The sequence below is a fragment of the Cervus elaphus genome, chromosome 25 (assembly GCF_910594005.1).
Source record: "Cervus elaphus chromosome 25, mCerEla1.1, whole genome shotgun sequence".
NCBI lineage: Eukaryota > Metazoa > Chordata > Mammalia > Artiodactyla > Cervidae > Cervus > Cervus elaphus.
This window is the reverse complement of record NC_057839.1, coordinates 71,700,888-71,728,011: the sequence shown is the minus strand read 5'-3', so window position 1 is coordinate 71,728,011 and position 27,124 is coordinate 71,700,888. Positions and strand designations below refer to the sequence as shown.

Genomic DNA, 27,124 nt, shown 5'->3' with positions numbered 1-27,124 from the left:
TGTATGGAGAGTCTATCAGCTCCTAAAAGATGCTGAAGTCAGGGTGGAGGGAGCGTGCACCATCAAGTCACTGGATGATGATCTAACACCCATCAGAGCTGGGAGCTGTAGGAAGGAAGAATTTTTTCCCTGCCCATCTTGGGCTGTCGTCTGTGGCTCTGTAACAAAGAACAGAGTCACTAGAGAAAAGCACATAGATTTATTTCATGTAAGCTTTTATGACATGGGAGCCCTCATAAAGAGATGAAGACCCTAGTTGCCTAAGTGTTTCTGGACTAAGCTGAGAGACGAGGTGACTGTGGAAAAGTAACTCAACACACAAGGCAGTAACATTAACAAGGAACTATCCTGACACTCTCTGGCGATGAGACTGCCTCTCTCCTCCCAGTTCAGGGAAGGTGACTCACCTTCCTGTGTTCAGGAAGAAAGGGGATCCAAGCACCCTTAGCTCAGAATACTCTTGTGTGTTCAGGGGCACATGTTCTGCCACCCTCCAGAGTGAGGAACCAGGCTCCAGGCTGTGGGAGCGTCAGGATCCCAGGGTCCCCACCTCACCTGTAGCCCCACATACTGCATGGGTCCCAGGGCTGCAGGGGATTCTGCTCAGGGAGGCCCGGAAGCTGGGGGCACATGGACCGGTGGGAGCGCAGTCGAGTGTGGGATGGGGGTGGATGGCTCCCAGCCTGGGTCCTCAGTGACAATGAAGTCGGGTTAGGGTTAAGCCCTTCAGGGGCCTTTATCTTCTCCTAAAATCAGGAGACAGTCATTGGAGAGGCCAACCCGTGCTCACTGCCACATCCCTGACTCTGGATGCAGGGCCAGGGAGGGACTCAGGCCCAGGGATCCAAGGAAAGGCTTGCTGGTCCTTCCAGCTGTGGAGCCTGCCCAGGGCTGGGGCAGATCCACTCCCTGGAGGGGATGGGTGCCCCCAGGACAGGCCACCCCAGAAGTGGACACTGGCGGCAATTCCAGGGGCCCATGCCCTCCCCCAGCCAAGCATCAGAGGAGCTCAGCTTTCCCCAGCTGAGTGCCTGCAAGACACGCCAGACACAGCCAGACGCCCCCACAGCCAGAGCCAAATGGGCACCCAGGACAAAAATAGCCATCAGATGACCAGAGGGCTGGCTCCCCACCCCGTCTAAGGCAAGCTGCTTGCAGCAGCTGCAGCTAAAAATAGGCGAGAAGTGGCCTGGTCTTTGTCAGAAGCACAGGGGGCAGCTCGGTCCTGTCCCAGGCCGCAGGGGGGCCATGCAGTCGCTGCGCTTCATCTCCGCGGAGGCCCTGGTGTCCCACCCCCCGCGGGCCCAGCAGAGCCTGGACGCTGTGGCCCACAATCTATACCCGCTGCTCTTCAAAGCCAGCTACCTGCTGGAGCAGTCCGCCGTGATCCGCCTTCTGCTGGAGCGCTGGCCGCTGGAGGAGTTCCGGCTGGGCCCTCTGCTGGGTCCGAGTGCGGACCATGCGGGGGACCTGCGGGACTGGGCCTGCCGGGCCTGCCTGGAGGCCTGCGTGCATGGCCTGGCCGACCATGTGCTCCAGGGTGGGGGCCGCCGGCGGCTGCGAGTGGCCGACCTCACGGGCATCCGAGACGTGCAGGTGCAGAGGTGCCCATGCGGGCGGGCACTGGGCAGGTGGGGCCGGACGGAGCTGCTGGCCAGGACCTGCTGCGAGCTGCAGTCACAGCCCCGCGCCGCCCGGCGCCCCGTTGAGGTCCTGGCCGATGTCTTCATCACTGCGGGCAACTTTGAGGTGGTGGCACGCGCCCTGGGCCTGGTGGGCCCCAGCCCTCTGCGCGTGCGCTGCCTCTCGCTGCGGGCAGATAGCCTGGACCCCGGGCAGCTGCTGCACGTGCTGCGCCTGGCAGGGCCTCGCGAGCTGCGCCGTCTGGAGGTGGTGCACAACGTGCGTCTGCACGCGGGCCACGTGCAGCAGCTTCTGGCCCAGGGGGGCTTCCCGCGGCTGGTCTCACTCACCCTGCCCGCCAAGGCCTTTGACGCACCCCCAGCCGGCACCCCCGCCCCCTACGGCGAGGAGCTGCTGCTCGCCTCCATCTCCCGGGCACTCAGCGGGATGACGCAGCTCACGGAGCTGCACGTGGCCTTCTCCACGCTGACCGGGAAGCTGCAGACACTGCTTGGGTGAGTCTGGGGTGACCGGAAGGAGGGTGGCGGGGGTGGGGTGGGGTGGGGGACATCTGCACTCAGCCCCTCAGCCCAGGTCAGGGCTGCCCAGGGCTGTGCGCAGACCTGGTTACTTACAAGGCACAAGACCCCTTCCCTGTGGGTTTTGCCCAGCCCAGAGCAGCCAGAGAGGACCCATGGGGAGGGAGGAGGTCTGGCTGGGACTGGCGTTAGGGGCCACCTGGGAGCCCCACGCTTCAAAGGAGACTCTCCAGTTGGTAAGGAAAAGAGAAGGGTCCTGATTAGCAAGCAGGCAATATAGAAGTAACTCCATCACATTGTATTAATTACCTGTCGGTGTAACAAATCACCCCAGCGCTGGGGCTTATGTGGGCAAGACAGGAGCCCTGTGGGGGCAGCTGTGGTCTCTCCTGAAGGCCTGTCCAGTGGGAAAGTAGAATAATCCACTTCCATGATCATTTTCATGACTGTCAGTGAAAAAAAGTGAAAAGTAAAAGTCACTCAGTAGTGTCCGACTCTTTGCAACCCCATGGACTCTACAGTCCATGGAATTCTCCAGGCCAGAATACTGGAGTGGCTAGCCTTTCGCTTCTCCAGGGGATCTTCCCAACCCAGGCCAGGCCTCCTGCATTTCAGGTGGATTCTTTACCAGCTGAGCCACAAGGGAAGTCCAAGAATACTGGAGTGGTTAGCCTATCCCTTCTCCAGCGGATCTTCCTGACAAGGAGTCAAGCCGGGGTCGCCTGCATCACAGGCAGATTCTTTACCATCTGAGCTATAGGTGACCTCAACTCCTTGGATCATAGGCCCCTCCACAGGCCCTCTGGACAGAGGCCCAGCTCCTGTAAACTTCCCTGCAGAGTACGATGCCGATGCTGATGCTGCTGCTCATGGTGTGGTGAGGGCCGGTCACCAGGCCAGGGGAGGGCACCACCTCGGATCACCACCTTGGCAGCCACCAGCTGTGAATATACTTACAAAAATTATGGAAAATAACTTCTTATTTCTTGAGCCAGTGAGTGTGAGGACATCTTCTCCGGTTTAGGGAGCCCTTGGCTTTCAAGAATTTTTCCTTTATGCAGCGGCTGGCCAGGGCCTGCACGGCCTCTCTTCCCCGGGGCACCTGGGCCCCCCACCCCGTCCCCCATCCCTGCTCCTCAACCAGGTAGTTGCCCAGCTCAGGAAAGGCAGGCCCTGAACCACACACAAACACGACTGCCGTGTGGCCGTGCCCTGGGACCCTCAGGACAGTCCTGAGCTTGTGATGCCTGGGGAAGCATGTTCACAGCCAGACGACCTGGCACAAGCCTGCAGGGCCATCTCATTGGCTCCGCCCGACATCACCTGTCTGCCCTGACCCTCTGCTCTGCACACTCGCTGAGGGTCGTCCAAAGCCCCAGAAGGTCCAGGTGTGCGGTGTGTCAGGCCTAAGTGGGAGGGAAAAGACAGCTGTGTGGTCGGGGGAGGTCAGTTTCCAAGGTGACCTTTGAGCAGAGACCTGGCCCCTGAGTGGAGGGCCCGGGGACAGTGAACCGGCAGGAACCCTGCAGGTGAAGGGCCTGAGCTAGGGCTGTGGCTAGGTCTGGGGGACACGGAGAGGGTGGCCTGGGCTGGGGGGTGAAGGACAGGTGAGGAAGGGAGCAGGGAGGAGGAACGGGGGCAGGGAAGAGCCCGGTCAAGCCCTGGAGGCTCTGAGCCCGACTTGGGGTGATCAGCCCCACAGGACAAGGGTTGCCCTGGCTCCCTTGGCCCACACAGCAGACCTGGTGGAGAGACGGGAAGACCGGCAGACAGGGCCGGCCTCCCACAGCTCCCAGGGTGGTGACTCCCTGAGAAGACTCGCTGCTGAGTCACATTACAGCAGACGGACACCGGGCAGATTCGCCGGGGAAGGCGCGGGTCTCGGGGGAGACAGGGCACACACCCAGGGCCTGTCCTGGGTGAGGAGCCCCGACTGTGATGACGGGCACATGCCTGTCTGCCTCCCTCCCACTTAGGCCTGACACACGGCACGCCTGCACCTTCTGGGGCTTTGGATGGGCTCTCAGCGACCAGCTGACTGAAGCCCAAGTGTGCAGAGATTCCGGGAAGAGAGGTGATGTCAGGGCGGAGCCAACAAGACAGCCCTGCAGGCTTGCGCTGGGTCGTCTGGCTATGAATGCGCTTCCCAAGGCACCACAAGTGCAGGACTGTCCGAGGGTCCCAGGGTGCCGCCACACGGCAGTTGTGTTTGTGTGTGGGCTTGGGGTCCACCTTTCTGAACACATGGGGAGCACATTGGAGAACCAGGCCCACGGGTTTCACTGGGGGCTTGTTGGGAGGGCACCTCGGCCTGGCATGCATGGAGATTTCAGATCCCAGAAGGAGGCCTGTGTCAGCAGGCACCACGTTGCTTGTACAGACAGCTCATGCCAGGGGCCCCTTATCGGCTGAGTGGGGGGCCTTTCCCAAATCCAAGCTCCCAGACACACGTTGGCAGTTAGGCCTGCCCTTGGACCCTTTTCCACACAGGAGTCCTCCCCCCGCCAAGGGTTGGGGCAGGGCAGCTGGGGAGAGGGCTCCTTATGGGTGGATGTGGGCATGAGAGAGATGGCGGTGGAAATACTCCGCACAGGTCAGGGCCTGAGCCACAACCTGCAGAGCCGCGGCAGGTGGACAAAAGCTCTCTGCTGTGTCGGCAGCTGGAAGACCGCAGGAGCTCCGGGCCCAGAGTACAGATGCAGGGTGAGGAGGCAAAGGAGCCCCAGCGGGCGGGTGGAGAGTGGACCCCCGCGTCCTGGCACTCGGTGCTCAGCCAGGTGACCCCAGACTCAGGCCAGGAATCCCCAGGGCGGGTGTGGGTCTGGGAGAGCACCTGGGTGGGGCAAGGACTCCTACTCAGAGCACAGGAGGGTCTTCAGGTCCCTGGCAGGCTAAGAATAGACCCCTCCCTGCCCTAAAAGCCTGCGCGCTCCAGCGCTTCATTCAGAGCCAAGCCAGGGTTTCATTTCCTGCCAATTCATAGTCACCTCACGGCCCCACAACAAGCTTGTGAACACACAGAACCCTGTTGACAAAAGAGATTGGTGATTTTGGTGGCTGAGGACAAAGGCCAGGCCTGTCTTCGGGTAAAGTTGAGCCTCTACTGCAGGTGGCTACACGCTGTCTGATGACCCAGCCCTTCTGTTGCCCCGGGGCAGCCACAGACAGGAGGTACAGGAAGGTCTTGCCTGTTCAGATTATACTTGATTCACGGGCACTGAAATTTGAATTTCATATCATTTTCACATGTCACAAAATATTCTCATTTTGATTTGTTCAACTGCTTAAAAATGAAAAACACAGTCCTGCTCTCAGGCTGAGTGGAGTCCCGGGCAGGTGGGTGCGGCCCTCAGCTGCAGTCTGCTGTGCCCAAGACGGGATTCACCCCGAGACAGGATTCACCCCAAGGCCCCAGAGCACCCCAGGGCCTGCTCTCAGCCGCTATTTCCCACCTTGCCGCAGCCCCCTCCAGACGCCACTGAGAGTGCTGGACGTGGGCAACTGTGCCCTGAACCACGAGGACATGACCTTCTTGGCGAACTGCATCCACGCAGCCCACCTGGAGGTGCTGGACCTCAGCGGGCACTGCCTGGTGGACCTGTTCCCTGCCACCTTCCACCGGCTGCTGGGCCAGGCCGCCCCCACGCTGAGGGCCCTGACCCTGGAGGAGTGCGGCCTCGAGGACCGGCACGTGGGCGCGCTGAGCCTGGCGCTGGGCACCTGCCGCCGGCTGCGGGAGCTGCGCTTCCTGGGGAACCCGCTGTCGGGCCGCGCGCTCCGGCGCCTCTTCGCCGCGCTCTGCGAGCTCCCCCGGCTGCGGTGCGTGGAGTTCCCGGTGCCCCGAGACTGCTACCCCGAGGGCAGCGCCTACCCCCAGGACGAGCTGGCCATGTCCAAGTTCGACCAGCAGAAATACGACGCCATTGCGGCAGACCTGCGCGCGGTGCTGCTGCGCGCCGGCCGGGACGACATCCAGGTCTCCACACCCCTCTTTGGGAGTTTCGACCCGGACATTCAGGAAACCAGCAATGAACTCGGAGCTTTCTTGCTGCAAGCTTTCAAAACTGCTCTAGAAAACTTCTCCAGAGTGCTGAAGCAGATGGAGTAGGCCCCGCACGTCCGAGGCGGGTGCGTCCGCGGCTCGGACTCCGGGGTCCCGGCCCCGGGTATCCCCCCGCCCACCAACTGGGCGCCGCCTGGTGAAAACATCCAGGCGCTGCCAGAGCGCGGCCCTGCCTCTGCCGGACCCTCTGCTCGCCCGGCTCCCTGGGAGCAAAGACAGAATGGGGGTCTTCTTGAGCCCCATGCTCAGGGTTGCGGGGGAGCAGGCCGGATGCCCAGCGGTGGGAGCAGAGGAGCAGCCCAGGCAGTAGGGGGTCGAGTGAGCTGCAGGGGCGGGACCGGCACTCAGGTGCTGGGAGGACAGGCCAGTGTGAGCACGGAAGGACAGAGAGGATATCTCTCTGGACACACGGATGAAAGCGACCAGCTGAGGAGAGAGCGAGCGAGGGGCACAGCGGCCCTCGGGCTGCAGGGCGCAGGTGTCCGCCGCGCTGCCCCGTGTGAGTATTTAAACTCCTATCCAGGAGGACATTGGCTTTGCTGGTTAATGGCGCTCCCTGCCCTCTGGCCTGCAAGCGGGAGGCGAGGGCTCCGCTGGTGCCAGGCTGAGCCCAGAGCAGCCAGTGGCCTCTGGCTCTGATGCCTCCCCCACTCCCACCTCCACCGACCCTGGGCTCAGGGGGCTCCTGCTGGGGTTGGGGGAGGCTCCTTCTGGCAGCTGAGTCCTGGCGCTTCAGGAGTGGTTAATTCCAATGTTTGGACTTGGTTTCTACTAAGATCAGATTTGTGCAGAGTGCTGCATATTAAGGTAATTAAATATTAATGCTAATAAAACAAGTGTGGCTTATTCAGATATGGTATTCTTTCTTTTTTAATCTAATGGGTGAAAAAAATGTCTTGCATTAATTTGTATTTCCTAGATGTTCATGAAACTGGGCGTGTTCATATGCTTGTTGGTTATTTGTATTCCTTTGTTAACATGATTTATTTAAACAAAAACAAAAAGTTCACCCACTTCTCCCCTTCCCCCACAGGACCCTTGCCTGTTCTAATCTCTTTAACTTACATGTAGAGTACATCATGTGGAATGCCAGGCTGGATGAATAACAAGCTGGAATCAAGATTGCTGGAAGAACTATCACCAACCTCAGATATGCAGATGATACCACTCTAATGGCAAAAAGCAAAGAGAATAACAGCCTCTTGATGAGAGTGAAAGAGGAGAGTGAAAAAGCTGGCTTAAAACTCAACATTCAAAAAACCAAGATCTTATGGCAGAGGGGAAAAGTGGAAGCAGTGACAGATTTTATTTTCTTGGGCTCTAGATTCACTGCAGACTGTTACTGCAGCCATGAAATTAAAAGATGCTTGGTCCTTGGAAGGAAGGCTATGACAAACCTAGGCAGCATATTAAAAAGCAGAGACATTACTTTGCAAAGGTCCATGTAGTCAAAGTTATGGTTTTTCCAGTAGTCATGTATGGATGTGAGAGTTGGACCATAAAGAAAGCTGAGTGCTGTATTGATGCTTTTGAACTGTGGTGTTGGAGAAGACTCTTGAGAGTCCCTTGGACTGCCAGGAGATCCAACCAGTCCATCCTAAAGGAGATCAGTCCTGAATATTCGTTGGAAGGACTGATGCTGAAGCCGAAGCTCCAATACTTTAGCCACCTGATGGGAAGACCTGATTCATTGGAAAAACCTTGATACTGCGAAAGATCAAAGCAGGAAAAAGGGATGACAGAGATGAGATGGTTGTATGGCATTGCCAACTAGACGGACATGAGTTTGAGCAAGCTCTGGGAGTTGGTGAAGGACAGGGAAGCCTGGTGTGGTACAGCCCATGGGGTCGCAAAGAGTCGGACATGACTTAGCAACTGAACAAAACCAAATATACATAGTATTCCACAGGGCTTCCCAGGTGGCTCAGTGGTAAAGAATCTGCCTCCCAATGCAGGAGCCACAGGAAACGTGGGTTCGATCCCTGGGTCAGGAAGAGCCCCTGGGTCTTCGGGAAAGACACAGAGCGGGCCGGAGCGACAGCATGGTGGCTTCTTGCTCCCTGTGCTCATCAGCTCTGCCCTTTCGCTCACCCCTGCACGTCTCCTCAGGTGATGTGCTGGTCAAGTCTCACTGGCACCTATTTCAGCCACGGGGACTTTGTTATTGCCAAGAAGCTCTTGGGAGGCACAGGGCAAAATTTTGAAATGATTTTGTTCTAATTCTGAAGAGTAGAGTAGCTTCTGCTGTTTGTATCTCTCGAAGTTTTCCGATGAGACCTGGCCTCTGGGTGGTCAGCAGGTAGGACCTGGCACATGCAAGGCTGAGCCCAGCAGCTGTTGTAGAGAAGAGCCCAGGGAGACTGTGGCGATGTAGGACCTGAGATCTGCGGCAGGAGTGGGCACACAGGGTCTGCTGGTGGAGAACACTCCCAACTGCCCCCCCCCCCCGAGGAATAGCCCACTTTTGTGAAACTGAAGAGCCTGGGAGGCTCGTCTGGAGCACTTCCGAGGCCCACAGGTGGCCCGAGTGGGACCTACACCTCCCACTCATCCCCGGGCACTGAGCTCACTTGTTGCCGTGGTCCTGCTCAGCCCCAACACTGAACATGCTGCTTGCAGCCTGGTGGATTTTCCCTGCACCAGCCCAGCCCAAGACTGGTGGTCCTGAGGGTGCCTAGTGATGCTGGAGGTGAATATGACTGTGGGTACCCATCAGGGCCAGGACCACCCTTGTGCTTCTCGTGCTGCAGACAGCAGAGCTCCCACACGAGTGCAAACCACGCTCCACAGGGGGAGAGGACAGAGCAGCAGGGTCAGGAGACCGTCAGTGTGCCACACGGTGGCTCAGCTGGGCTGCGCTCGGGGAGCCTGAGGTGCCACCATCTGCCTAAACCCACCCGGTCTTACCAGGGGCCAGACCGCTGAACGGAATGGGGAGACGATGGGGACCCTGATGGACCCTAGGGGACCACAGCCTAGACACGTGGGGACCACCATCTTTACCTCCCCTTGGCTTGTGTGGATTGATAATTGCCCTTCCTCCAGGAATGCAGCACTGCTTCCTGCTGACCATCCTGGCAAGAAAGGGATGCAGCTTCAGGGGCTTCAATGCATCTGTCCCACCTTAACAGTTCTTGTTCCAGACGGTTCTTTCCAATTGTATACTCAGAGCTGAGGAGACACCCGCAGACCCAGCGGACTCTCACACGGAGGCCGTACCCAGAGACCCAGAGACTTCAGCCTGCAGCTATCTCATCAGCTGCCCCCTACTAGACCCAGGAACCCCTTCCCCTCCCTGGCAGCTGCCGGCAGCCCCGTGGTCTGTGCAAATCCTTCCTTTGCTGGAGAGCCTGCAGGATGTGTGCCTCCTTCAAAGCTGCCTGAGCCAGCTTTGATTCTCTGCTCCTGCTCCACTCAGAGGCCATGGCACCACACAACCCCGTGGCCCCCAAACTTGGCCACTGTGGGAGAAGTGATTGCTGTTCTTACCCTGGGGCCAGAAGAGGGAGAGCTGGTTTGCCAGCAGAGAAGATAAAATGAGATCTGAGGCCAAAAGGTAGTTTCTCCAATGTTCGAGATGTCGCTTACTAGCCATTTCTGGCTCTTCTCCGAGGTCTGACCACCATACCCCATCCCTACCCTGAGGTTCCATGAGGTGGCCTTAGTCAACCCCCCGGCTGTCTAAGCCAGCAGGACCAGAGCCCTGTCGAGAGCACAGCTGCTGTCAGGGTTCCTCAGATGGAGGTGAGCACCTCTCGCATAAGCCCACAAACCCACCAGTCACTCAAAACTGACCTGGTCTCACTTGGGACAGTGCAGTTCTGAAGCCCGGCTGCCTGGGTCTGAACTGGACCCCTGATCACCTGTGTGACCTTGGACGTGACGGCTGCATTGAAGAGTTCACTGCAGGCCTGAGAAGCTGCTGACAGGCTGGCCCTCGGCTGGCACCTGGACTAGGGAGGGTTCCCACCACCATCAAGTAGTAGGAGTGGCTCTTTGCACCCAAACCCTGCCAACAGTTTGCACCCGACACCTGCTTCCTCTGGGAGTCTGGAATTTGGGTCTGTGCCAGGCAAACTGCCTGTGTGACTGGCCCTCCACAGAAACCCGGGACACTGTCTCTGAGGCACGTCCACATGACCGTGTGACCCTTGGGGGGGATGGGGCAGGGCTGGAAGCTGCGTCTGGTCTCCCCCTTTGCCAGGTACCTATCCCTTTGCTGACCTTGCCTTGTGTTCTTTCTATGTGATGAGCCTCAAGTATGAGAACAGTCATGCATTGAGTCCTGAGACCTCCCAGCAAGCCATCAAGTCTGGGGTGGTCTCAGGAGCCCCTACCCCAAGGATAGTAAGAGTGCTCACTGCACAGGACTGGGGTCAGGATGGCACGAGTGATGGGCACAACAAAGGCCAGTTCACATTAGCTCTGTGGAAAGTGGGCCTAAGCGTGCAGTAAAAAAATTGAGATAATCTGTTTTAAAAAGCCTTGTAAGCAGTAAAGAATTACACACATAAAAAGTGGTATTGTTAAAAAAAAAAAAGTGGTATTGTTGCTTTCAAATTGCAGGTGTTTTAAATATACGCCACTGCTAATATTTAGGTTGGTGAAAAAGTAACTGTGGTTTTGGATCCTAACTTTAAATCATTGTAACTATGCTTAAACACATTTTTATTAATCAAAACAGGAATCATTACAACCAACACATTTTTGTCAATGAGAAGTTTAGTCATTCCTGTAGCATTAAAAATCCATGTCTTGGGATTCGATGAACTCTTGGAAAGCATTTTATGCATCCTACTGGTTGTGGAAGCATTCTCCCTGCAGTTGTTGAGATGCTTGAAGAAGTGGTAGTCTCTGGCAAGAGTTCAGGTAAATATGGTGGATGAGGCTAAACTTTGTGGCCCAATTTGTTCAACTTTTGAAGCGCTGGTTGTGCAATGTGTGGTTGGGCATTGTCAGGGAGAAGAATTTGGCCCATTCTGTTGACCAAGGCCAGCTGTAGGCAATTTTTGGTGCATCTCATCAACTTGCCGAGCATACTTCTCAGATGTAATCGTTTCACTAGGATTCATAAGGCTATAGTGGGTTAGACAGGCAGGAGACCACCAAAAGTGACCATGACCTCTTTATGGTCCAAGTTTGGCTTTGGGAAGGGCTTTGAAGTTTCTTGTCATCACCAGCCACTGATCTGGTCATTGCCAGTTGTCATATGAAATCCATTTTCTGTCACGTCGTAATCCGATTGAGAAATGATTTGTTGTTGTTGCACAAGTGAAGACTACACTTCAAAACACGATGCTTTTTTTTTTGCAGTCAGCTCATACATTATCGAGCTTTACCACCTATCAAATCTGCTTCAAATGCTTAGCAACTGTAGAAAGGTTGACACTTGAGTTCGTTGGCAACTTCTCATGTAGTTGTAAGAGGATCAGCTCCGATGATGGCTCTCAGTTGGTCACTGTCAACTTCTGATGGCCAGCCAACACACTCCTCATTGTCAAGGCTCTCGTCTCCTTTACAAAACTTCTTGAATGGCTACTGCACTGTACGTTTGTTAGCAGTTCCTGGGTCAAATGCGTCACTGATGTTGCTAGTTGTCTCTGCCGATTTATGACTTATTTTGAACTCAAGTAAGAAAGTCGCTCAAATCTGCTTTTTGTCTAACATCATTTCCCTAGTCTAAAATAAAAGCAAGTAATAAATCATTAACAAAAAAACATAAAGTGAGAAATGTGCATTAAGATGATGTAAAACATAACCTCGGGCTTCCCTGGTGGCTCAGACAGTAAACAATCTGCCTGCAAAGCAGAGATGTGGGTTCAATCCCTGGGTCAGGAAAATTCCCTGAGAAAGGGAATGGCAACCCACTCTAGTATTCTTCCTGGAGAATCCCATGGACAGAGGAGCCTGGCGGGCTACAGCCCACGGGATCCCGAAGAGTCAAACACAACTGAGTGACTAACACTTGCACTTTCAAAACATAACTTCATTTATTTAAGAATGTATTTCAATATCAAATGGCAAAATTCAACAATGCAAAACCACAATTACCTTTGCACCAACCTAAATAAACAGTATCTGCTTACTGAATACAGGCACAGCAAACTCCAAACACCCACAAGGGTTATCAAGTGGAAAGCAGAAACACTGATGGGATTCAGACCACGAAACCTTGCTGGCGTCACCACCGTCTGTTCCCATCTGTGAGGCAGTCCTCACCGCTACCTGACAACTTCTAACTGTAGTTTTAGGAGAGAGAAAAATAATTTGAGGAGAAAACAGAACTTATTTAGGAAGTGACAGAATGACTTATAGGGTGAACACTGTATTTGATATTCTTAAAAACAATTTTACTCTAAAGCTATGAGGTTATCCTGTCCTGCTTAATAAAATATTGACCTGCTTCTGAGACTGTGTCCTTAGCTGCTGCAGGGGACAGAGGCCTTGCTGTCCTCCTCAGAGGGTGACGGGAATGGCCGCTGCTAAGAGGTGGCGGTGTGCATGCACGGTCACAACTAGGGAGCGCTGGCAGGAGGAGCAGCGAACATCGGAAAACCCACAACCCATGACTCTGACCTGGAGCCGTTCACTCCTGTCTTACTTTTCCAGTATGGCTTTCTCTACCTGCTTAAACTTCTTCAGTTCAACGATTAGTTCCCAGTATCTGAGATACAGCCACATGAGCCTCCCGTTTTGGCGCTTGTTGGTGTTCCAGACGTCACCACAGTGCGTATCGTGCTTAAATATGTCAGTGAGGCCAGCTGCCATCTCGAGGTCTGCGGCCACCGGGTCAGTGGACGCGCGGACCAGCAAGCTCTTCTCGAGCTCGAGCCGCCTGCGGCGCGGGAGCACCAGGCTGCAGTAGATGCTCTGTCTCTCGGTGAGCGCGGCCTCGAACTCGCTCAGCAGGAGCCTGGCCCTGCGCTGCCAGTCCTCCTCCTGGCCCAGGCAGCGCAGGTACGCACTCCGCAAGGGCTGCCTCCTCTCCTGCAGGACCTGAGCCCGCTCCTGTTCCAGAAGTTTCTTCTCTTCCACCAACTTGCGCCCCTGAGAGATGAGGGCTTCTCGGTAACTAGTTGTTCTGTTCTGCTCCTTTTCAAGTTCCAGGGACAAGTGTGCCACGGCCCGCCGGCTTTCTGCAATTGTGGCATGGTACCTGGCTTCAAGGTCCTGCTGGAAGGCAACCGTCCTCTGACGGTACGCTTCTCTCTCCTTTTCTATTTCTTTTCTCGACTCCCGAGACCAAATCCAGCCTGACACAAATAAATTGGGGGAGGAAAACACACATAATGAACATCAGAGCTCAAGTGCTATAATCTCTGTTTACAGGAAACATAAAGCAGCTATAGAGCATTTCAATAAATTATTAAGTCCTGAGACAAACAAAATGATAATAGTTTCTATGAAGCTATGTGGGCTTCCCAGGTGGCTCAAATGGTAAAGAATCCACCTGCCAATGCAGGAGATGCTTGTTTGATTCCTGGGTCGGGAAGATCCCCTAAAGGAGAAAATGGCAACCCACTGCAGTATTCTTGCAGGGATAATCCCATGGACAGAGGAGCCTGGTGGCCTATAGTTCATGAGTCACAAAGAGTCAGACAAGACTGAAGCAACTAAGCACACATACAATATGCAAAGTGCTTCAAATCAGGTAAGGGCTCTCCAAAGAGAAGTACAACAAGACTGCAGAGACCCCTTCCAGCCTCCTAACGTTTGAGGGCTGAGAAAACCTACCTCTAGCCTAGCACCACGTGCCTATACTCTGGCCACAGGGCCTCGAAAGACCATCGGCAAGGTTTAAAAATGACTATGGGCGAGTATGCTTCACAATGTTGGCCAGGTTAGTACAGAACTGAAAAAAGCTCAAAGTGTGTTCAAAGCTGTGCCCGGTCATCACTAGTAAACAGGTAAGGCCCAAGATGGCTGCTTATATCCTGCTAGGGGGTCATACAAACAAGAAGTCAGAATTTCAGCCTCAAGACACAGCTCCACCATAACCTCACAAATACAAGACATAAGATGTGGGCAGCTGGGGTGGGTAATACCCTGCTCTGCTCCACAAACTGACAAGCCAAAGTGAGAGAGAGAGCTGATGACCATGGAGCCTGTAGCCAGCTGGTGCCTGGTTCTGGGTGCTGTCACCAGACCTTCTCTATCCTATGAGTAAGAGTTTTGGTCTTTTCTTATAACAAGACAATAGACAGTGTGATGATTTCACTGGTATAGGATATGCCCCAAGTTCTGAATTGCTGCTTTTGTTATTGAGTCACTCAGTCATGTCCAACACTTTTTGACCCCATGGACTGAAGCACACCAGGCTTCCCTGTCCTTTACCATCTCTGGAGCTTGCTCAAACTCACATCCACTGAGTCGGTGATGCCATCCAACCATTTCGTCCTCTGTCGTCCCCTTCGCCTCCTACCTTCTATCTTTCCCATCATTGGGGTCTTTTCCAATGAGTCAGCTCTTCGCATCAGATGGCCAAAGGATTGGAGCTTCAGCTTCAGCATCAGTCCTCCAAATGAATTTGAAATCAGGGTTGATTTCCTTAGGATTGACTGGTTTGATCTCCTTGCTGTCCAAGTAACTTTCACAAGGCTTCTCCAACACCACAGTCAAATGCATCAGTTCTTTGGTGCTCAGCCTTTTTTATGATACAACTCTCACATCCATACACGACTACTGAAAAACAACAGCATTGACTATACAGACCTTTGTCGGCAAAGTAATGTCTCTGCTTTTCAATATGCTGTCTAGGTTTGTTGTAGCTTTCTTCCAAGGAACAAGTGGCTTTTAATTTATGACTGCAATCACCATATGCAGTGATTTTCAGTTCAGTTCAGTTGCTCAGTTGTGTCGGACTCTTTGTGAGCCCATGGACTGCAGCACACCAGGCTTCCCCTTCCATGACCAACTCCCGGAGTTTACTCAAACACATGTCCATCGAGTCGGTGATGCCATCCAATCATCTCATCCTCTGTTGTCCCCTTCTCCTCCTACCTTCTATCCTTCCCACCATCAGGGTCTTTTCCAATGAATCAGCTCTTAGCAACAGGTCACCAAACTACTGGAGCTTCAGCTTCAGCATCAGTCCTTTCAATAAATATTCAGGACTGGTTTCTTTTAGGATTGACTGACTGGATCTCCTTGCAGTCCAAGGGCCTCTCAAGAATCTTCTCCAACACCACAGTTCAAAAGCATCAATTCTTCGGTGCTCAGTTTTCTTTATATAAGTCCAACTCTCACATCCATACATGACTACTGGAAAAACCATAGCTTTGACTGGATGGACTTTTGTTGGCAAAGTAATGTCCCTGTTTTTTAACATGCTGTCTAGGTTGGTCATAGCTTTTCTTCCAAGAAGCAAGTGGCTTTTAATTTCATGACCGCAGTCACTGTCTGCAGTGATTTTGGAGCCAAAAAAATAAAGTCTCTCACCGTTTCCATACTTTCTCCATCATTTTGCCATGAAGTGATGGGACTGGATGCCATGATCTGAGTTTTCTGAATGTTGAGTTTTCAGCCAGCTTTTCCACTCTCCTCTTTCACTTTCATCAAGAGGCTCTTTAGGTCTTCTTCACTTTCTGCCACAAGGGTGGTGTCATCTGCATATCTGAGGTTATTGATATTTCCCGGCAACCTGATTCCAGCTTATGCTTCATCCAGCCTGGCATTTCCCATGATGTACTCTGCATATAAGTTAAGTAAGCAGGGTGACAATATATACAGCCTTGACATACTCCTTTCCCAACTTGGAACCAATCTGTTGTTCCATGTCCGGTTCTAACTGTTGCTTTCCGACCTGCATACAGATTTCTCAGAAGACAGGTCAGGTGGTCTGGTATTCCCATTTCTTGAAGAATTTTCCAGTTTGTTGTGATCTACACAGTCAAAGGCTTTGGCATAATCAATAAAGCAGAAGTAGATGTTTTCTGGAACTCTTCCTTTTTCAATGATCCAGCAGATGTTGGCAATTTGATCTCTGGTTCCTCTGCCTTTTTTTTTTTTCCTCTGCCTTTTCTAAATCCAGCTTGAACATCTGGAAGTTCACGGTTCACATATAATTGAAGCCTGGCTTGGAGAATTTTGAGTATTACTCTACTAGCGTGTGAGATGAGTGCAACTTTGTGCTAGTTTGAACATTCTTTGCGATTGGAATGAAAACTGACCTCTTTCAGTCCTGTGGCCACTGCTAAGTTTTCCAAATTCACCGATATATTGAGAGCAGCACCTTAATAACATCATCTTTTAGGATTTGAAAGAGTTCAACTGGAATTCCATCACCTCCACTAGCTTTATTCATAGTGATGCTTCCTAAGGTCCACTTGACTTCATATTCCAGTATGTCTGGCTCTAGGTGAGTGATCACACCGTCGTGGTTATCTGGGTCATTAAGATCTTTTTCACATAGTTCTTCTGTATATTCTTGCTACCTCTTCTTAATATCTTCTGCTTCTGTTAAATCCATACCATTTCTATCCTTTATTGGGCCCATCTTTGCATAAAATGTTCCCTTGGTATTTCTGATTTTCTTGAAGAGATCTCTGGCCTTTCCCATTCTATTGTTTTCCTCTGTTTCTTTGCATTGATCACTGAGGAAGGCTTTCTAATCTCTCCTCAATATTCTTTGAAACTCTGCATTCAAATGGGAATATCTTTTTCTCCTTTGCCTTTAGCTTCTCTACTTTTCTCAGCTATTTGTAAGGCCTCTTCAGACAACCATTTTGCCTTTTTGCATTTCTTTTTCTTGGGGATGGCCTTGATCACTGCCTCCTGTACAATGTCACAAACCTCTGTCCATAGTTCTTCTGCCCTCTGTCTATCAGATCTAATCCCTTGAATCTGTTTGTTACTTCCACTGGATAACTGTAAGGGATTTGATTTAGGTTATATCTGAATGGTCTAGTGGTTTTCCCTACTTTCTTCAATTTAAGTCTAAATTTGGCAATAAGGAGTTCATGATCTGAGCCCAGTCAGCTCCCAGTCTTGTTTTTGCTGACTGGATAGAGCTTCCCCATCTTTGGCAGCAATAAATACAATCATTCTGATTTCGGTATTGACCATCTGGTCCATGTGTACAGGGTCTTCTCTTGTTGTTGGAAGAGGGTGTTTGCCATGACTAGTACGTTCTCTTGGCAAAACTGTGAGCCTTTGCTCTACTTCATTTTGTACTCCAAGGCCAAATTTGCCTGTTACTCCAGGTATCTCTTGACTTCCTACTTCTGCATTCCAGTCCCCTATACTGAAGAGGACATCTTTTAGGGTGTTAGCTCTAGAAGGTCTTGTAGGTCTTCATAGAACCGTTCAACTTCAGCTCCTTCAGCATTACTGGTCAGGACATAGACTTGTATTACTATGATACTGAATTGTTTGTCTTGGAAACGAACAGAGATCATTCTGTCATTTTTGAGACCACACCCAAGAACTGCATTTCAGACTCTTCTGTTGACTATGATGGCTACTCCATTTCTTCTAAGGGATTCTTGCCCACAGTAGTAGATATAATGGTCATGTGAGTTGCTATTTAGACACTCACTAGTCTGCCCTCTTGTAAAACCTTACTTAACACTCAGAAAGGCTGCCTGCTGCCTGTAGTTAGAGCAATGAACTTGGTGAGTGAAGTGGAAGGCTTAAAATTACAGCTACTATGTAGTTAGTTTTTTTATTAGTTTTTTAATTTCTTTTTTAACTGAAGGATAATTGCTTTACAATTAATTCATTTTGAGGCTGGGAAAGGCCCTATGGTGACTTTCATTTTCCATTTGTTTTTTCAGACTCTTCTCTAGCTTTTATAGCTTTTTATAGTAACCCTTACTTTCAAAGTTCCTGCTTTCTGTCCCTGAGAAGGGTTGAGGAATATTATATTTCCTTCTTTTTGGTTATCTTGCTTAGGTAATGCAATCAGAGAAATATTTTAATTCTGCATTCTTATAATTATTCTCCAAAAAAGTGTTATTACAAGATTCAGAAATTATATCAAACAGATGGGTGTTAAGTGGCCTGAGCATAGTCTAAAGGTAAAGGCAGACAAAGGAAGTTGATAAATGCTACTCTTGTCTGTCAGGAAGCATTTAACAAGAGGCTTCCTGTGTGCTGTTTTGGATCTGTCAGGAACCCTCTGGCCCTTATTGATTCCTGAATATTCAGGAATTAAGAGGAGAGGCATGCCTTTCCCGGGGCTGAGGAATCCAGGCATTTCTCATTACAGTGATAAGTACCCTCTTCCTTTTTATGAGCCAAATGGTAAGGGGTGATTGTTTGCAACTCTCTCTTTGATAGGGATCATCTTATGTTTTTTAAGTCTGGAATTTTAATCTTTGTCTTTGCTGAGAATAACCACCTTGTAAGACAGTATATATGCCCACGCCATGTTCATTAAAACACCTTTGCTCCATCAGAGCTTTGGTCCCCGTGTCTTTCTTTCTTTTCTCTCTATTTCTGGCTAATTCCTTGGAGCACCGAGGCCCGCTGAGCTCACTTTCTTGCCCAGGCTTCTAAGACCCTCTCGAGAAGGCGCACTGTGCCTTCACCCACTGGAGAGGGCGCCTGGTGCCTATGTGCAGCAGCGCGAGCCCTAAGAACAGCACTCTATTGGCTTTCCGTGTAAACCAGAGGATAGCAGCCTCTTTCTCTCTCTTACTCTCCGGACCACAAGATTCCGGTCCATTAAAGGACCAACACTTGTCAGCCTCCCCTTTGTCTACTCAATCCCGTTGGCCTGAGAAATCCAGGCACATAAGTCACTCCATGAAAAGTATGCTTGCTCACTTTGGCAGCTCATATACTAAAAACTAAAAAAAAACTGGAACGACACAGAGAAGATTAGCATGGTGCCTGCGCAAGGAAGACATGCAAATTGGCCAGGTGTTCCATATTATTAAAAAAAAAAAAAAACCTACCCCACAACAGGCAGCGCTTTCCCCAGTTTCTCAGATTCCTGAGAGAGACCCAGAACCACGGGGTATGACTCAGGGAGCACAACGTGCCACCGCACACTCGTCTCTCTGGCCTGACTAGCTACGGACCACTGCTTCTTGAGGGTCAGGGGAACCACCCTCATCATGAGAAGGTTCTAACAGAAAGCGTAAAGAAACAGACAAAATCTGGACCTGAAGCAAAGGCCTCAGTAGACCCTGGACTATGGAGTGTGAAGGCGCCCAGAGGGTGATTATTAAAACCTAGACTGGAACATCCCCGTAGATAGCAGTAACCAAATGGGAGGCCACAGCTGACATCTGGAGCCATCTAATAAAAACTGGTGGTGGAGAAGGAATGGGAGAAGCCTTCTCAGCTAAGCTAAAAACCATAGCTTTGACTAAACAGACCTTTGTCAGCAAAGTGATGTCCCTGGTTTTCAATACACTGTCTAGGTTTGTCACAGCTGAAAAGACACTTGCTCCTTGGAAGAAAGCTGTGATAAACCTAAGCTAAATAAGGGAAAGAAAAACCTTGCAACACAGATGAATGGGTGTAGCAGTCATTTGATATCATTGAGATAGCTACTCAATCCTTTGAGGGAAAAAAAACTTTTTTTCTGGCCTTAGAACAAAAAACTCAACATTCAAAAAACTAAGATAATGGCATCTGGTCCCATCACTTCATGGCAAACAGATGGAGGAAAAAAATGGAAACAGTGACAGACTTTATTTTCTTGAGCTCCAAAATCACTATGGACAGTGACTCTAGCCATCAAATTAAAAGATGCTTGTTTCTTGGAAGAAAAGCTATGACAAACCTAGACAGTGTATTAAAAGCAGAAACATCACTTAACCAACAAAGGTCTGTGTAGTCCAAGTTATGGTTTTTCCAGTAGTCATGTATGGATGTGACCAAACAGAAGATGAACCGTAAAGAAGGCTGAGCAATGAAGAATTGACTCCTTCAAACTGTGGTGCTGGAGAAGACTCTTGAGAATCCCTTGGACTGCAAGAAAACCAAACCAGTCCATTCTAAAGGATATCAGTCCTGAATATTCATTGGAAGTACTGATGCTGAAGCTGAAGCTCCAATCCTTTGGCCACCTGATGCAAAGAACTGACTCACTGGGAAAGACTTTGATGCTGGGCAATATTGAAGGCAGGAGGAGGAGGCGACAGAGGATGAGATGATTGGATGGCATCACCGACTCAGTGGACATGAGTTTGAGGAAATACTGGGAGATAGTGAAGGACAGGGAAGCCTGGTGTGCTGCAGTCCATGGGGTCACAAAGAGCTGGACATGACTAAGCGACTAAACAACCACCATAAAACTGATGGGTTTTACATTGTAGTACCTGACTCTGAGCCACAGTTAGCTTCTGGTCTTGTTTTTGCTAAGCAACTGAACAACAACAACAAACTGACTCAGGGCTGAAAATCTGAAATAAGAACCATGAGGTCTCTGTGTTTTCGTGTGGGAGATGTACGGTATTACCAAAATTAATTTATAAAAGAGCTCTGCTTAATTGACTTAATTGTTTATACTGGAGAATGAAATGGCAACCCACTCCAGTATTCTTGCCTGGTGAATTCCACGGACAGAGGAGCCTGGCAGGTTACAGTTCATGGGGTTACAAAGAGTCAGACACAACTGAGTGATTAAGCACAAGTGCTTGTATAAGTACTCAGGAGTATAAAACTGGCCCAAAAGAATTTTGGGTTCATGTGATCTAGGAAATATTCAACATTAAATTAATATCTGGTATTGAAGGTGACTTGTTTGTAGGTTTGACTAATACAGACACGTCTTTAGAATCATCACTGTTAAGTACAGCATTTCTGTTATACCTAGGTTTATTAAAGGTCAAATAAGATCTTATTATACGTTGCAAATCTGTCATCAATAAAAATAACCTGAAGTGGAAAAAGAAAAAAAAACTTGAAAGTAGAATATATGTTTTCAGTAAAAGAAGGTGTAAAGAATGAGAAGAAAATACTGGAAAAGAAAGTTCTACATGATCAAGATTTTCTAAGACTGGGATTAAATTTAGTTGGGTAAATGGCTCTTGTTAGGAGTAGGCTGGGGCAAGACTGGATTTGGCTTCTTCGAAGTTTTCCTGAAATGCTGCTTTTAATGACAGTATGAGTTTTCTAGCAGCAGAAAGTGAAGAGGAACTAAAGAGCCTCTTGATGTGGGTAAAAGAGGAAAGTGAAAAAGCTAGCTTAAAACTCAATGTTCAAAAAACTAAGATCATGGCATCTGGTCCCATCACTTCATAGCAAATAGATGGGGAAAAAGGGGACACAGTGACAAATTTTTTTTCTTGGGCTCCAAAAATCACTGTGGATGGGGACTGCAGCCATGAAATTAAAAGACACCCGCTCCTTGGAAGGAAAGCTATGGCAAACCTAGATAGCATATTAAAAAGCAGAGATGTCATTTGGTCAACAAAATGTTCATATAGTCAAAGCTATGGTTTTTCATGTAGTCACTTAGGAATGTGGGAGTTGAACAATAAAGAAGGCTGAGCACTTAAGAATTGATGCTTTTGAACTGTGGTGTTCAAGAAGACTCCTGAGAGTCCCTTGGACTGCAAGGAGATCAAACCAGTCCATCCTAAAGGAAATCAACCCTGAATATTCTTTGGAAGGACTGATGCTGAAGCTCCAACACTTTGGCCACTTGATGTGAAGAGCCAGCTCACTGGAAAAGACCCTGATGCTGGGAAAGACTGAAGGCAGGAGGAGAAAGGGGCTACAGAAGATGAGATGGTTGGATGGCACCACCAACTCAATGGACTTAAGTTTGAGCAAGCTCCAGAAGATGGTGAAGGACAGGGAAGCCTGGCACATTACAGTTCATGGGATCACAAACAGTCAGACACAACTTAGCAACTGAACAACATATCTAAAAAGGCACTAAATCCGTTCATGGTGATATAAGCTCCTGTGACTAGCAGAAAACCTTTTGTAAAATGAGTACTTGACTGCATTCAACTTCCCCTTCACCAAAATCTTATATATCAACCTTCCTCCACTTCCTCTGTGGAGCTCTCTCTGAGTTATCTGAGGTGCTGCCTCCCAGGCTGCAGTCCTCATTTTGCCCCAAACAAAACTTAACTCTCAACTCTCACCTTGTGCATCTTTTTTTTAGTCAACAAGTCTTTTGTCATTTATAGATAGTTATTTTTGTAGTGTGATATAATAAAAAGTGCTTCATCATCAAGAAGAGTCTCAAGAAGGTTGTGGAAGCTGTACAACAGCTCCACATCAAGCTGACAGCTATGTGAGGATTCCAGCCCAAATCAACTGCAAACAAGGAGCCATCCTGCCCCTGGGGCCCTAGACCAGAGATTTTTACTCCCTGGCAGATAAGGTCAATACCCCTCCTCAGCCTTGAAGCCACAGAAATTGAAGCATCACCCCTCTGCTTTACATAAGAACATGGGACTAAAATCTGAAGGGAGAATAAAACAGTAGGGAAGACAGCAGGGCACAACTCTTAAAAGAATGACATAGCCATTGGTGTCAGTGATAATGAACCTGCCTGCCAATGAAGGTGACATGGGTTCGATCCCTGGGTCAGGAAGATCCCCTGGAGGAGGGCATGGCAACCCACTCCAGTATTCTTGCCTGGAAAATCCCATGAATAGAGTAGCCTGGTGGGTTATAGTCCATAGGACTGGTAAGAGTAGAACATGAATGAAGCAACTTAGCATGCACACGTTGCTCAGTCACCAAGTGATGTCCGACTCTTTGCGACCCCATGGACTGTAGCATGCCAGGCTCCTGTCCTCCACTATCTCCTAGAGTTTGCTCAAAATCATGTCCACTGAGTTGGTGATGCTATCTAACCATCTTATCCTGTGATGTCCCCTTCTCCTTTTGCCTTCAGTCTTTCCCAGCACCAGAGTCTTTTCCAATGAGTTGGCTCTTCCCATCAGGTGGCCAAAGTACTGGAGCTTCAGCTTCAGCACCAATCCCTCCAATGAATATTCAGGGTTGATTTCTTTTAGGGTTGACTGGTTTGATCTCCCTGCCACTGGTTAGAATCAATTAGGTCCAAGATGGCAGGATCCACTGCCAGTGGACCTTAAGCCTCATTATATGCTCACTGTAAGACATCAGCATGCTAAATTACACAATGACCAGCTCTAGAACAGTTCTAAAGCCAACCATGAAAGGTCAAAAAGTAGGCTGTGGCCCATTCCTAGAAATCCCTGCTCCCATACCCAAATAATTAGAATAATCTTCCCACTCATTAGCCTATGAAATTACCCAGCCCATAAAAGCTAACCACCCCACATTTCAGGGTCTCTGCCTTCTGAGATGGACCATATTCTGTGGAGTGTGTCTCTTTCTAAATAAATCCACTTCCTACTAATTAAAAAAAAAAAAGGTCTCTTTGGCATAAGGATTATATCAACTGGTTATTTCCTAAGAAACAGCAGACATGGAAGAAATTTTGAAAACCAAGTAGGAGCTACCCGTTCATAAGAAACACCTCGGGCTTCCCTGGTGGCTCAGCAGTAAAGAATTCACCTGCCAATGCAGGAGACGCAGGTTTGATCCTTGGACCAGGAAGATCCCCTGGAGAAGGAAATGGCAACCTACTGGAGTATTTTTACCTGGGAAATCTCATGGACAGAGGAGCCTGGAAGGCTACCATCCGCGGGGCTGCAAAGAGTTGGAAACAACTTAAGAGACTAAACAGCAACACAAGAAACACTTACATTTACAAGGGAAGTCTCCAGTTGTAAGGGTGTCTCCCTGGTTGTACCAGAACAGGTTAACCAAATTGCTTGAAAGTTATCAAATTTAAAGGCTACAACCTAAATCTGCACAAGAACCTTACCCTCAATTACTGTGCTTTTCCTGTTCTTCTGTGATAACTAACTCTCCCCACCCCCAATATCCTCTTTTGTCTTTAGCTGAGGATGGTATTTAAGGTGAGAGCTTATGCCATTTTGGTGAGTTACTCAGTTTTCCTGGCTCTATCCAATGTTGTTGTTATTGTATGTGTGCTCCGTTGTGTCCAACTCCTTGCCACCCCATGAACCGTATCCCACCAGGCTCCTCTGTCCATGGAATTTCCCAGGCAAGAACACTGGAGTGGGTTGCCATGCCCTCCTCCAGGGGGTCTTCCCAACCCGGGTACTGAGCCCACATCTCTCATGTCTGTGCACAGGCAGACAGCAGAGTCTTTACCAATAAGCCACCTAGGAAACCCCAGCTCTCTCCAACGGGTAGATGTTAGGAACTTTGGTTTTATTTTCTCCTGTTAATCTAACTCTTAGCAATTTAATTCTTAGACCAGCCAGAAAAACCTAAAAGGGTAAAGTGTCTTCCTCAATCAACAATGACAAAACATAAAACCAACTCCTAACCATCAAGAAATTCATCAGGGATTGAATTGGCCAAAAAGTTCGTTCAAATTTCAAACTCAAACAAACTTTTTGGCCACCCCAATAGTCAGGATAAAAACTAAGAGCTGGAAAAATTACAACTGACCAGTGACTGGTAATTTCCCTCAAGTGGTACAAAGTTGATTCAATGTAGAGAGAATTTCTAGTCAGCCTGAACAGAGGTTTCAGGGATGAAGTGTTCCAAAGACTGATATCCTAAACATTACACAGACATCCAAAACCGGTTTTCTTTCATGCCTACTTTATTCTTCCTCATTAGCGCTTATGAGGGCAACTGAAGCAAGGGAGCCCCCTTCAGAGCAATGAAGCTTTGAAAAGAACTAGCAGTTACTAAATCGCTCCACATAAAACACCTCTATCTTGTCTTACTTAACCCTCGCATTGCACTAAGATAATTACGATGTCAGAGAAACTGAGGCTCAGAGGGTTAACCCATTTGACCAGGACACACAGTACCTGTCTGTGTAAACAAAGACTGGTGCCTGCCATTTATGATTAAGTCATTAGCCACTGTAGTCAGTGACCTACACATTCACCCTGAAAGGCACTCAGGGTGAATGCACTCTGTCTTGGATACATGAGACCCTAAATAGTTAAGATACATATTTATGGAAGAATTTTAATGACCCCAGATTCTTGCACCTTCCCGTATTAAAATCATTAACTTGAGATACCTGGCTTTTCTTTTACGACAAGGAGTAATCTTTCACCAAGATGTAGCCTGACCACATGTATTCCCTGGCTCCTCCTCTACCTCTGCAGAGCAGGTCCTAACAGGTATCTGAAAGGCTCTCTCCTGGGCTATAGGGCTTCCCAGGTGGCTCAGTGCTAAAGAATCCATCTGCCAATGCAGGAGACACGGGTTCGATCCTTGGGTTGGGAAGATCCCCTGGATAAGGAAGTGACAACCCACTCCAATATTCTCACCTGGAAAATCCCATGGACAGAGGAGCCTGGCGGGCTACAAACCATGGGGTCACAAACTGAGTGCACACACGCACACATCCTGGGCTATAGTCTTCACAGCTCGCACACTGTGCATTTTTTCCCCAGTCAACATTTGTTAGGTTTCAAAGCCCAAGATCTCTGGGCTCCACACTCTCAGCCCAGAAAACAAGTTAGGAGAATCACGACTTACGAAAAGCAGCTAGTCCCAGCATTGGAACCAACAGGGCATAATTCCATCTGCTTCCATCACCTCCATCAGCCCTGGAATTGGGCCGGATATTCCAATTTGGGGGGTCATTTAAGTTATTCATGGAGATACACCTTGAAGTAAATAACAATATCGTTAACCACACAATGGAACAAAATACACTGCTCACAATGTATCATCTACAGGGGACCTGGTTTGATTCCTGGGTCCTGAAGATCCCTTAGGGAAGGGATAGGGTACCCACTCGAGTATTCTTGGGCTTCCCTGATGGCTCAGTCGGTAAAGAATCCACCTGCAATGCGGGAGACCTGGGTTCGATCCCTGGGTTGGAAGATCCCCTGGAGGAAGGCATTACAACCCACTCCAGTCTTCTTGCCTGGAGAATCCCCATGGAGAGATGAGCCTGGCGAGCTACAGTCCATGGGGTCACAAAAAATCCGACACGACTGAGCGACTAAACACAGCATGTGGTCCATGTGAGTCCTTTTTTCTTTTTTTCTCTCTTAAAATACTTTGTTCAGATCTAGGTAGGTGCTGCACAGCAGGGAGCCTTATGAGATTAAAAGAAATAAATAAGACCTCAGACAAAAGCAACTCGCAAATCGTAGGGGAGCGTGATGTGTCTCAAAAAACTGAAATACAAATAGGAGGAGGTGAATATAGACAAAAAAAACACAAAAAACCCTCAATTCAGCATCAAAGACTCTTCATACGATTTCCAATAAATACTTGCTTAACACCTAAAGATATAAAATCTTAATTGGCAATAAAGAAATGGCACACACACAAAAAGCTCAGTAGTTAATGTGAAGGAGCTTGTGGCCAGCACAATAAAAAATGTCAGAGATCTGAAGTACGGAAGCTCACGACCCTCAAAGCGCAGGGCTGGGAGGGGTACTCCGCCCCCGACCCCACAAACTTCAGGGCCTGAGCTCCGCTTCGGACAGCGCGCTCCAGAGGGTGCCCGCGCGCCCGCCGCCACGGGACACGCAGAGGATCCCGAACCGGCCGGGCGCCCTGCAGGTGACCCCGGAACGTCAGTCCAAGCGGGCGGCCCGCCATCAAACTGCCCAATACCGGAACTCCCGCTCCGTCCCCGAGAGAAAGCGGGACGGGCACCCCGGTACCGCCTCACAAAACTGCCGTAATCTCCAGAAAAACCCAACATTGTCTAGATATAAGGAGAAATCGGGAAAGCCCGAGAAGACTCCAAAACGCCAACGTACCTCCGGCCGGGAACTCGCCGACCAGGTGCCCTGAGCGCCCCCGCCCGCCAGCCCTTCTGCGCAGGCGCGGCGCTGCCCAGTCTCCCACCCCCCGCCCCCGGGCGCGGCGACGTAAGACCCCCCGAGCGCGGCGACGTAAGACCCCGAGCGCGGCGACGTAAGACCCCGAGCGC

The 27,124-nt window shown here is 49.9% G+C and overlaps 2 protein-coding genes and 1 non-coding gene across 3 annotated transcripts; 2 read left to right on the top strand and 1 right to left on the bottom strand.

Moving 5' to 3' along the window:
- The first annotated feature begins 992 nt into the window (after positions 1-992).
- LRRC14B (leucine rich repeat containing 14B) lies at positions 993-7,075 on the top strand. Its single transcript, XM_043887905.1, has 2 exons — positions 993-2,138; positions 5,625-7,075. Exons 1-2 carry the CDS (start codon positions 1,249-1,251, stop codon positions 6,268-6,270), a joined length of 1,536 nt encoding a protein of 511 aa, XP_043743840.1. The 5' UTR covers positions 993-1,248; the 3' UTR covers positions 6,271-7,075.
- Positions 7,076-10,876: 3,801 nt separating this feature from the next.
- On the bottom strand, positions 10,877-27,071 carry CCDC127 (coiled-coil domain containing 127). Its single transcript, XM_043887907.1, has 3 exons — positions 26,952-27,071; positions 25,708-25,838; positions 10,877-13,478 (listed from the first exon to the last, which is right to left on the bottom strand). The coding sequence occupies exons 2-3, from the start codon at positions 25,826-25,828 to the stop codon at positions 12,823-12,825; spliced, it is 777 nt and encodes a 258-aa protein (XP_043743842.1). The 5' UTR covers positions 25,829-25,838; positions 26,952-27,071; the 3' UTR covers positions 10,877-12,822.
- On the top strand, positions 19,002-19,104 carry LOC122684037. The gene has a single exon (XR_006337932.1). It is a non-coding gene; the product is annotated as a U6 spliceosomal RNA (small nuclear RNA).
- Positions 27,072-27,124: the final 53 nt, after the last annotated feature.